This window comes from Scyliorhinus canicula, chromosome 6 (genome assembly GCF_902713615.1).
Source record: "Scyliorhinus canicula chromosome 6, sScyCan1.1, whole genome shotgun sequence".
Lineage (NCBI taxonomy): Eukaryota > Metazoa > Chordata > Chondrichthyes > Carcharhiniformes > Scyliorhinidae > Scyliorhinus > Scyliorhinus canicula.
In genome coordinates, this window is record NC_052151.1 from 138,445,549 (window position 1) to 138,458,018 (window position 12,470).

Sequence of the window (12,470 nt, forward strand, 5' to 3'; positions counted from 1 at the left end):
CACCTCTCATTCTACCAAACTCCAATGGGTGTCGACCCAACCCACTCAACCTTTCCACATAAGCTAATCCCACCATCCCAATCAGCTAAGTGAACCTTCTCAGAGTTTCTGTGAATGCAATTATATCCTTTCTTGAGTAATGAGACCAAAACTATACACAGTACTCCATGTACAGTTAACTAAGGCCCAGTAAAGTCGCAGCAACTAAGGCCCAGTAAAGTCGCAGCATTACTCCCCTATTTTTACACTCGGTTCCCCTTGCAATAAACATCAACATGCTATCTGCATTCCTAATCACTTGCTGTACCTGCATCTAACATTTTGCGATTCATGAAGCATAACACCTTGGTGCTTTTATGCCATAGAGTTCTGCAATCGCTCGCCATTAAAAATACTGCATTACCATTCTTCCTGCCAAAGTGGGCAAGTTGAGATTTTCTCACAACTTGACAACTTACTTTTTCACCTATCTTTGCGTCTTCAGCAAATTTAGCTAGCTATAGAAGAGTATTTTTTTATTCTTTCATGGGAAGTAGGTGTAGCTGTCCAGGCTGGCGTTTGTTGCCTTTTCCTAATTGCCCTTGAATTGAGTGGCTTGCTAGGCCAGTTGAGAAGAGGTGAAGAGTCAGTTACATTATTGTGGACCTGGAGTTACATAGAACCCCAAACAGGCATGGGTGGCAGATTTTGTGTCCTAAAGGACATTAGTGACTAGGTGGATTTTTACAACAATCGACGGTAGTTTCATGGTCACCATCACTGAGACTCCTTTCAATTCCAGATTTTATTGAGTTCCATGGTGAGATTTGAACCCATGTCACTAGAGCATTAACCTAGATCTTGCATTACTGGTCTAGTGACATTACCAGTTCACCATCATCTCCCCAAAATTCAGTCCCTTAATCAAAGTCACTGTAAACAATTGAGGGTACAACACTGACCCTTATGGCACATGACTAGCAACAGTTTGCAAACCCAAAAATTACCCATTTACCCCTACTCTCTGCTTCCTGCTAGCTAACCAGTTCTTTGTCAATGCTAATATGTTAACCCCTACACCATCGGTATATATGTATAGAAGTCACTGAAGACAGCAGGACAGGCTGAGAGAGCTCACTACTGGGGTGTCCAATCAGAGGCAGAGATTCATTGGAGCCTATCAACAGCAAATATGGGAGAGTACGGGTGTGTGATGAGAGGAGCAACCCCTTGCAAAATCTTCAACTTTACCAGCCTGCCCTACCAGAATTTTGAACAATGGCTCTGGGTCCCAACAATGCTGAAGGAGCTTATTTGGCACATTGAGTCTGCACCAGCCCCCTGAAAGAGGCACCCCATCTAAGCCCATCCCCCCCCCCCCCCCCCATCCCACACATCTTTGGACACTAAGGGGCAATTTTAGCATGGCCAATCTACCAACCTGCACACACATCTTTGGACTGTGAGATGTTATCGAATAAGTGGCCTGGGTTATTTTAATTATCCGCTCATTCCATTTCTGGCAGAAGGACATATTTTAAATCATCACTTTAGTTTTAAAATATTTTGTTTTGGTAATTGCAAGACAGTAAAGTTAACAGAAAGTAGGAATATTAGGCAACAAATAATACAGGGATATTTTGGATTCACCATTGAAAGAAGACATTTATAACAGTTTAGCCTTGATCAATAGTCAGAGATAGATGGTCAAATACATAATGAGCACTCTCACATTATGGCATTAAAAGTCTAACAAAGTATTGGAAATGAACTATTGATTTCACCACAGAAACAATAAATGGAAAACTGGAAAGTGCAGACTGCACAGAAGTGTACAGCAAAAAGATGAGTAGCACATGGCTATCATGGGGCCACAACGTCAGCACTCTGCACAAAATATGTTTGAAATGATTCATCTTCCAAAGTGTTTTGAAAAAGCATTTGCACAGCATGAAGGAATGTCTCATAAAATGCAAAAATAATTTGATTACAGTAGAAGAACAGTATTCAAATGAAGTGCTAACAGCTGATTAGCAGAAAAACACAACTGGGATTTAGATTGCCTCTTCGTTGCAGAATTTCCCAATGTGCTTTACAGAGGTTTAATTAGAAAAAAAGAACTTCGAAATAAAGGAGAAATATGCATTACAATTGGTATTCAATGCAGACCTTTAAACAAGACCAGTAGGAATCCAATATAAACATTTATAGTTAGTAAGGTAATATCAGACAACCAATCAGGATATCCACATAATTCCCAACAGACCCACACTGGAAAGGCCCCCAAGTGGGGAGAGATGGTTATTACAATGCTTTGTGTAATCAATATGCAAGTTACTTCTGCAAACTTCAACATAAACCTAGGGCTGGGATCTCCGCTGTCGGGATTCTCCGTTGCGCCGGCACCACACGCGCACCCAGGGATTTCCCAACAGCGTGGGGCTGCCCACAATGGAAAACCCCATTGGTCGACTGGCGGGATAGAGAATTCCACCATCGGCAGGGGCGCGCCGTACCAGAAAACTGGTGCAGCGGAGCAGAGAATCCCGCCCCTTGTCTATGGACATACAAACTTGTCAAATTTATTAATTCCTAGCTCCTTTACAAGTGCATACCTTGGTGGCTGAATCTTGAATCGTTCAAATACTTCAGGATACAGCAGAGGAAAAACGACCATTTCTTTGAGAGCTTGAATATGCTGGCTAAGCCCTCCCACACTATCAAACCGCACCTAATAAAACCAAATCCACAGAAGTTAAATTGCAGCTCAGAGATTTTGATTTGTACTATTTTGCTGAAAGGTAAACAATAGTATAGGAGTAATAATGGCACATAATGTCAGCAATAACATGACTGCTGTTGGCTATTAATATGTGTTAATCTGGTAACAAGAGTGTTACGACAAAATTGCATTTAATTAAACCAACACACAATGTACACAAATGATCAAGAACAAATTGTTTATGTAGAAATAGTTTGCCCCATCACAATATTACTCTGAAACAATGAAGCAGTTCAGTGAACAGTGGAAAGACTTGGGGCGTGATTTTTCCACCGCGTCACGCCCGGCTCCACTTCGGGCACAACACGGTGATTCGCGGGAGAGCTCCCAATCGGGTTTTGCGCCAGGGGCGCAATCTGGATGACATCCTCGCTCCCAAGCTTGGACTGCCAGGCTGCTGGGTAACTACCAGGGTGCCAGGCTGGCAGTGCCAATGTGCCCAAGTGCCAGATGACATTTAAATGAGCTATTCGGCTAATTTGAATATCTTGACACCATATTCACTCAGCGCCCGGGAATCAACGGCCGTGCTTGCGAGGTCTCAACCGGGTGCCGCTTAGTACTGGTTTCCACAATCATGGACCAGGCGTGAATGCACCTCAGGGGGACCCGCAGGTGATTAGAGCCCCTTCGGTGGTCGGGGACAGGGAAGGGTAGTACCCTGGCAAGCCCCCTGGCACCCGAGCACTACCAGCCTGGCAATGCTACCCAGGCAACCTGGTAATGTTATCCTGGGATTGCCAGGATGCCCAGATGCCAGGTTTGCACTGCGTAGGAGGGGAAGGGGGGGTCCTGAAAGCAGGGGGCATTTAGATATCAGGGCAGCCTTTCAAAACAGCACCCGATCTGCAAGGAGCCGGTCCTGCCGGAACTCTCAGCTGGATGTCATGAAGGGAACAACTCCTGTGTAATGCTGATGGTTGGGGGGTGGGGGGTTCATGGTGGCATCATGTTGGAGTTGACAGAAATGACAGGATGTTCCTTTGAATGCAGAGAATGCAGAAGCTGGTGGGGTGCAAAGTGAGAACAAACATGATCCTATACAGGTTCTTGGAGGGAGGAGAACGCCGAGGCACAGGTGGGGAAAAGTGTCGGATCCGGTTGAGTGCCTTATCAACCATAGGGGTGAGATAAGAACCTTTGTTAAAAGGCTGACATGTCAGACGCAAATTTGGCATATTCAGATGCCAAGGTGGTGGAGAAACTGGGAGAATACGATGGGAGTCCTTACAAGAAGCAGGGTACAAGCAGCTGTAGTCAAGGTAGCTATGGGGGTCAGTGGGCTTGTAATGAATATTGGTGGTCAGCCTCTCACCAGAAATAGAGCAAAGGTCAAGGAGGGGAAGGGAAGTGTCAGAGATGGCCCATGTGAGGGTGAGAAAGGGGCGGAAATTGGAAGCAAAATAGATCAATTTCTCCAAGTCCAGTGGAGTGTATGAAGCAGCACCGATAGAGTCATCAATGTAATGGGAAAAAAAAGTTATGGGAGAGGCCTAAGAAGGACTGTAAGAGGAGTGTTCCACATAACCAACAAAAAAAGACAGGCATAACTGTGGGACATGTGGGTATCCAAGATCACACCTTTAATTTGCAGGAAGTAAGACAAGTTAAAGAGAAATTGTTGAGCGATAGAACAAATTCACCCTGGCGGAGAGAGTGATGGTGGTGGATCAGGATTGTTCAGGCCTCCACTTAAGGAAGAAGCGGAGAGCCCTTAGCCCGTCTGATGGAGCTGTAGAGGACAGTACATCCATAGTGAAAAGGAGGTGGTTAGGGCCAGGGAGCTTGAAATTGTCGATAAGATGTAGGATCCAAGAGGATTGATGAATGTAGATGGGAAGAGGCTGGACAAGAGTAGAGAAGATGGAGTCAAATGGGAAGAAATGAGTTCCGTGGGGATGGAACATGTTGATACCATAGATTTTGGGAAGCAGGTCAAAGCGAGTTGTGCAGGGTTGGGGAACTATGAGGTTGGAAGCTATGGAGGGAAAATTTCCAGAGGCGATGAGGGTAGTGGCAGACCTGGAAACAAGGGCCTGATGTTTGGTGGTGGGTTATGGTCCAGGGGGAAGTGTCTGACAGTTGATGATCAGCCTCTGTGAGGTAGAGGTCAGTATGCCGGACAACAATAGCAGCACCTTTGTCAGCACTTTTGATCCCAAGGTCAAGGTTAGACTCAGGGGAACAGAGTGCAGCAGGTTCTGAGGGAGACAGGTTGGAGTGGGTGAGAGGGGCAGAGAAATTGAGATGGCTGATGTCACACCAATCGTTCTCAATGGAAAGATCAATAGCGGGGGTGGAAGGCCAACAAGTGGGGTCCAGGTAGAGGGAGAATACCAGAGACGGGTGAAAGGATTTGTTGAACGGGATGAGGACACCTGTTAAAGCTAAGAAAAGCTAATTGACTTTGATACAAAGAAGCCAGAGAAAGTGTACAACAGCACCTTACATTCATGCAATATCTTTAAAATAGTATAACACAATACTTCATACAATGATAATTAATCACGAACACAAAGCAACGTCCAAGTACAAGAGGCATTGAAGAAAATGGCAGTCAAATGGATAACTAGGACAATGCACCTGAGGAGTTTAGAACCTGGTATTGTTTAGTCTGACGAGTAGGCTCAAGAGAGATTGAACCTAATAATGACTGGAATTCTCCAGCCATTGGAATTCTCTGTTCCCGCCCTCAGCATACCTTGCCCGGGTGGCTTTAATGGGAAATCTCATTGAGAAACAGTGGGAGTAGAAAATCCCGCTGCCAGCGAACAGCGCGCTGCGAAGAAACGCACCGCTGAGGACCGGTGAATCCCGCCCAATATGTTGGAAATGGTCACAAACCCTATAACCAGGAATCGGCACAAGCTTAAAAGGCTACATTATATGAAGAGCGCATGTGTGGGATAGACTGTCCATGAAAGGAGTAGAGAATAATAATGCTGAAGATACAAAGGAAAATGGATGAAAATGTAAACACTGGACAATTGAGTTAGATTTTGTTTCGCTCTGAATATTTTTCGAGCCTTGTACTTGTTTGTTTTAATACTGTATTTGGTGTTCACCGATCATTTTGGAACCATGAGACTAATTACGTTACTGGGCTATGATGCAAAACACTTCCCAAAATTCTGAATTCACATTGAAACAAAGTATTTGAAACAACTTAATACAAGAACAATTTTTCTTTAAAAGAATACTTACTGACGCATCCAAGTGCATTGGATCTACATCAGCCAAACTGGCACCAACTTTGACTCGTTCCCTAAGGATTTCACTCGTTAAATCTTCTGTTCTAATGTTCATCGGAAGGCATCTGTTAGTAAATACATTGTCATACTGTTTATAGTTTTTCTTAAAATGTCCTAAACCTACCTAGTTTTTTATGGGTTCTTTTTAAATTTTACTTTATGCTGTTTGCTAATCAAGATGAGACAGACTGCTGCTAGGAATTTTGTTTTCATTTGTAAATGGATGCGAGCATCGCTGACAAGGACAGCATTTATTGCCCATCTCCAAATTCCCTTAAGGAGTTTGTGAGCAGTCTTCCTGAACTGTTGCATTCCATGTGTCGGCTGAGAGAGGTAGAATTTCGAACCCAGCAAATATGGCAAAATTGTGATAGATTTCCATGTCAGAGTAGTGTGTCTGACATAATAGGAAAACGTGCAGGCAGTGGTGAGCACTTGCTGCCCTTATCCTTCTAGGTGGTAGATTTTGAAGGTGGGCAAGGCACTGTTGAATATTTCCAGAGGTATTGCAGTGCATCTTGTAGAGAGAACACATTTTAACTGAAGTGGTGCTGAAGGGAATGAATGTTTAAGGTGGTGAATGGGATGCCAATCAATTGGGTTGCTTTGACTGGTTGTGTCAAGTTTCTTGAGTGCTGTTAGAGCTGCACTCATCCTAGCAACTGGAGGGTCACACTCCTGGCTTGTGCCTTGTGGAATCAGAAAAGCTTTGGAAAATAAAGCAGTAATCACCAAAGTACTTAATCACTGACCTACTTTTGTAACCACAATATAGGGGTGGTTGGTATAGTTCTGCCCCCCCCCCCCCCCCCCCCCCCCCCCCCAATGCTGGCAGGGTTTCAGCAATGCCAAGCCTTTTTTTACATCAAGAGGTGACTAAATGGATACTTATTATAGATTATAGACGGTCATTGCCTGGTACTTGTTTGATGTGAATATTCCTTGCCACTTATCAGCCCAAGCCTGAATGTTGACTATGTGCGGAATACTCTCAAAAAATGACTAAGTGGGAAAATCAACTGAATTGCATTGGCTGTTTCGGCACAATTCCTATCACAATTCTCCCACACTTAATCATTTTTTTTGGAGCCAAGGATAAAATCCGCCAAAAAGTGAAGTGTGGGACTCGAAGACACCATTGAATTTGATATTGGGTCCAAAAATCCGGTGCAGTTGCAAGGATAAGAAAATTAAAGACTTTTCTACCTGGCTTTCAATCAAAGATTCCTTTTTACTTATAGCAAAAATGCTAACACCGAGGGATTGTTGCTATGCTAACTGAGGGAGGGGAGAGGGGCTGTCGGGAAGAGAACTGATTTTGAACACTGCATTTGAGCTGCAGCTACAGCTGGAGTCTGGTAGTCGCTGAGAGAAACACTTGGGGCTTGTCATATGGTTTGATGCAAGCGAGAGCAGACAGGAGTATCAACGGCCACAGGACACTTCCATCCTTCAGTAGTGTTACCTCGGAATTTCATTTTGAGTTGATGGTTTGTTAAATTCTTGTTTTTACAACGGAACAGCTTCTCCCTATTCTCCCTACAGAATTGTTACCAGCCGCAAGCCGAATTGTTACCACGATCCGTGACACACATTTTGAAATACCCTACATTAAGATCTCTGTTGATATGCATCACCTGTTTCTGGCTCGTGCCATGCTTTTAGATTTTCTTCTTTCAAAACGTTCTTCATCAGATGACGATGTGGTGTCACTGCTGTGGATTGCATGCTTCTTTCTCCTTTTAAAATAAAAAAAAATTAAAAACATCTAGGTATCAAGTCAAAAATATGTTTGTGGGGCAAGCTTGATGGACCAGATTTGTTTTTCGTCTGTCTTATTTGTAAAATCAAAATATAACGGATGTTGGAAATCTGGAATAAAAATAGAAAATGCTCAAAAAATACAGCAGGTCAGGCAGCATCTATGGAGTAAGAAACAGAGTTAATATTTTTAGTCTGTATACCTCTTCTTCAGAATCCTTTCATTTATGTTCATATGGTCCCTGAAAAAGCTCGCACTGATCTGCTATCTGTGCTGCCAAACACGAAAGAGAGAAAAAAATCCTCACAGTATTCTATAACCCACTTCAACTTACTTATAACTTAAAATTGGTAGCTTCAATTGTTAAAAGTACAATTTATTTGACATTTGTGAGTGATTTTACCTGATGTGAGTCCTCCTCGCAGGAGATCTGAGTGTATCAAATAGTGTGCTTTGTCTTTGTCTCCGATGAACAGGCTCTAAAAATGCAAATTAATTTGTAGTTAAGGAACCGTTAGGTTAGGTACTTTGCTTCATAATGCTGATATCAGGCATACACTGATATCAGGATTGCAAAATAGAAGAAATTTATGTGAAATGAAATGAAAATCACTTATTCTCACAAGTAGGCTTCAAATGAAGTTACTGTGAAAAGTCCCTAGTTGCCATATTCCGGCGCCGGTTCGGGGAGGCTGGTACGGGAATTGAACCGTGTTGCTGGCAGGCCTTGGTCTGCTTTCAAAGCCAGCGATTTAGCCCTGTGCTAAACCAGCCCCATACTATGTGGTGCTATATATAATGAATGCACTATTTTCAATTTTTGCTCACTATTTGAAAAAATTATAAACATATGCTTTTTTAGAAAGCTCATTTTCATGATCGTCATTTTAACTAGAAAATGTAATGAATTTACATCATTCTACACGACTAGAAACAAACAACTCTTTTTTTAAAAATTCAGTTTCAAAGTAATTTTATTAAAATCTGGTCTAGTGTACAATGAAATTAGAGTATGTCAGATATGTAGGATGTTGAAAATAAACAATTAATGTAAAACTATGCCTGTAAGCGTAATTCATATTTCACAAAACAAAAACAATTTTGCTACTTTTACCTATTGGAGGGGCTTGGTATCTTTGTACAGCCTTCCGTTGTCTCAGGTTGTATGGTCTGTCATTTTCTTCAGCCTCTTCAACTTCATCTCCATCCTCCTCCTCTTCCTGAGATTCTATTAAAACACACAGCAAGATCAACAACTATTTTGATTGTAACTGGGGTGGCACAGTGGTTAGCACTGCTGCCTCACAGCGCTGAGGGCCCGAGTTCGATCCCGGTCATGGGTCACTGTCCGTGTGGAGTTTGCATATTCTGCCCGTGTTTGTGTGGGTTTCGCCCCCACAACCCAAAGACAGGCAAGCTAGGTGGATTGGCAACGTCAAATTGCCCCTTAATTGGAAAAGAAATTGAGTACTCTAAATTTATAAAAAAGAAAAAATATATATTTTGATTGCAACTATCAAATTGGATATGTATAATCATTAGTTTTTAACCAAACAGTTGTTTTTTTAAATAAAAGGCGCGTGCAAATTATCCCTTAAGTTACACAACAGGAAAGTATGCATGAAAGCTACTGTTTTAAGTTTTATTTTTAATTATTTTCTGATACTGCTTCAAATAAAAAATATTTTCTGCTTTTCAATGATAGATTTAGAGAGTAGTTTGCCATCTTCAAATCTGTTTTTATGCGCTTCGAACACAGACTTTCCTATGGTCAAAGAATACAAAAAGTGTTTAGAATTAAATATGTCATATACTAGTGTCTATCCCCTTCTTGATTTAAAAAAATTGATTTAAATAAATTGATTTAAAATAATGGAAATGAAAAACTGTAGCTGGACTATTGTGCTTTCTGATGTATTAAATATTCTTAAGAGTTTAAGTGGCGGAAACTGCAATGAAGTCTCATACAATGAACTTTATTGGGTATAGGGAGTGCAGAAGGTTCCGTTTGTGCTAGGCTGCTGAAAGCAACTTTTTAATTAATCAAACAATTCTGCTTAGATGATTTCTATGCAGGATAGAGACCTGACCAGGACATTACACAGATCAATCACAACATAATTTGACACATTCTACTGCTTTGGATATATATTTAACATTTAATTAACCAACTGCAGTTCTGAACTGACTGTTCATGTTGAGCATCAAGTCTACTATATCTTTTGTCTCAGCTTCATGCTTTGCTTTTCCAACACTCCATACACTCAACATGCATGTCCCTATTTATTTTCTCCAACATTAATTGGCTGCATAAAATTTAATCTACAACTGTTCCAATCGTTGTGCACAATGCATTGTAATTTCTAAGCAGCTTTCTCCAATTTCACTGATTCTTCTCGATTATCTGCTGCAAATCTGGCTTCATCACACATTACATGGTGAACGAGTAAGTGGTGAGTTAACTCATGTGTGTTTTGTGACTACTCTTCAGCATAATGCCATCATCGCATTACCAGCACCATGTTATTTCTTTTAGTTCTTCTGAAAGAGTATGGTTGATTGAGAGCAGTGATTTATTTTTCGCAATATATGAACAGAAAAAAGCTTCACCTTTCGGGGTCGGGCCAAGGACTCGAGATTGGGACACCATTATGTCACCGGCGAGCAGAACCCCTCAGTGCAAAAAATTGGGCTAAGTGCGGCCTCATCGGGGAGTTTCCCGCTGAGGGCCCTGATCTACCAGATGGGTGTTAGACAGCGGGGTGTTTCTTGGTGCACCCAGCTAATCTTGCACGCTACAGGACCCTGCTCCTATACGGGTAGATCATACCCAATATATCTTTAATGATGCCAAGGGAGGGTTAGGCCAAAATACGTAGAACATAAAAGGTACAGAATTTCAAAGAAAAGTCTATTCAATAAGTCAGATCATGAAACAGAACTTTACCACATTTAAAGTAACAAATAGTAAGGAAAGTAGCATATGGGTTGGGAACTTTCAGATGTGTATGCTACCTTCCTCAAGTAAAGAATGTTTCTGCAGCATTTTTTTGAAAATTTTAGTAATTAACTTGCACATATTTGGAGCACAGATATAAGCAACCAAATAAAGATGAAAACCAAAAGAAGCACTAAGTTTTGATGGAGCTTGCACCCTATCTGTACACTATCACTTGCGAAAGCCACATTCATGAGTGACATTTGCATTTGCACTAACTTAAGATATCTTAATAATCCATTCCAGACAAACGACATAGAACTGTTCACAGCACCACGATCTAGTAACAAATGTAAACAAATATTCCAAATATTGTGCTACAAACAAGTAGAAAGAAGCCGGCGATATATTTGAGCACAGAATACTTTTGCTTCAATATGATCAAATACAGGTTTGATGCCCACACTCCATTCCAAATCTCAGCAGCATCATTTGAACGTGAATTTAAGAGGAGGAGCAACTTCATTTTTCCTACTGGAAAATCAGTGCATCATATCCTCTAGCCACTTTTAAACACCTGAATAGCAATCTCACCAGGGCACAAAATAGGAAAGAGAGAGAATGGAGTAATGTTCCCAATAGTGAAAATAGATTCCTTTTGCTCATCACTGAGGATTGAGATGAAAGGTACAACAAATTAAACAAAGAAAACTTCAGTCAAATAAAATATATATATACTATACCTTCACTTCCTTCTTCTTCCTCCTCTTCCTCTCCTTCACTAGCTTCTTCAACATGGATCGGCATTCCATACATGTTTCTTCTTAAAGGTTTCCTTTTCCTCTTCACACGGGAATACATATCCATATTTTCCTGATTAAGATATGGATATCATTTCAAATTACAATCTTACAAAAGAACATAAAACGGAGCTGTTTACATGTTAATATTTTCACTATTATTTAAAGTATATTAGAATTCAAATACCAGGGTTAAGTGGAAATACTTATCTGTTGGGCTAAACAGGTATTGTTATTAAATAGTTTGTTTTAACCTAAATTAAGGTTAAATAAAGGGAGTTCTTACTCATGAGTTCTCGCCAGCACTCCCAGATCAACCTCAGAAGAACCAGTGTGATGCAAGTCCATACTCCCAGAATCTACAGCATTGTGGGAAAGATCCTTACTGACCAATAGTCCAAGCTTATGAATTGGGGAATTTTAAGTTTGAGGCTCCAGGTCATATTTAAGGTCAAACAACACAAGTAAATAATTTAATGTGTCATTTTCTTAAACTAATACATGAAACGGAAGGTCAACTACGTATGAGATATATGACTTTTTTCAGAATGAAACAAGGCCAATGACAGGAATTTTCTTTTAATCTTTCCATGGTATTGCAGCTTTTGAGCACACGTGACCACATATCACAACACAATAATGTCAGAGTATCAGCAAGCAGAAAATAAGATTTCAATTAAAGATGTTAAAATAGATCAACAGCTAAATAATCAAACAATGTTACTTTTACTTAATCTTAGAAATCTTCAGCCCTTCTTGAAAACAGCTACTCTGCAGCACCTTGAAAATCCAGAAATGAAAACTGAAGGCATTCAAATGTTTCTCTAAACTATTACTTTTAAATCTTCTTACTGAAAACAAATCTAACCTGTGAAAACTGCTTATAATTACATAGATTGGGGGGATGGGGAGTGCAAGGAAAAGAGGTAGTTAGGGAGACAACAGGGTTTTTCTCTGA

At 41.0% G+C, this 12,470-nt stretch overlaps 1 protein-coding gene across 3 annotated transcripts in view; it reads right to left on the reverse strand.

The window, feature by feature from the left end:
- Positions 1-12,470, reverse strand: part of atad2b (ATPase family AAA domain containing 2B) — a 193,172-nt gene that overhangs the window by 108,740 nt on the left and 71,962 nt on the right. For all 3 annotated transcript variants that reach the window (XR_005461013.1, XM_038800192.1, XM_038800193.1), the window contains exons 6-11: positions 11,456-11,585; positions 8,889-9,002; positions 8,178-8,253; positions 7,650-7,751; positions 5,966-6,077; positions 2,595-2,710 (exon numbers count right to left, since the gene is read on the reverse strand). Coding sequence is in view for 2 of the 3 variants with exons in the window: in XM_038800192.1 (XP_038656120.1) it covers positions 2,595-2,710; positions 5,966-6,077; positions 7,650-7,751; positions 8,178-8,253; positions 8,889-9,002; positions 11,456-11,585 (650 nt within the window). In the remaining variant the exon portion in view is untranslated. The remainder of the gene's footprint in view (positions 1-2,594; positions 2,711-5,965; positions 6,078-7,649; positions 7,752-8,177; positions 8,254-8,888; positions 9,003-11,455; positions 11,586-12,470) is intronic.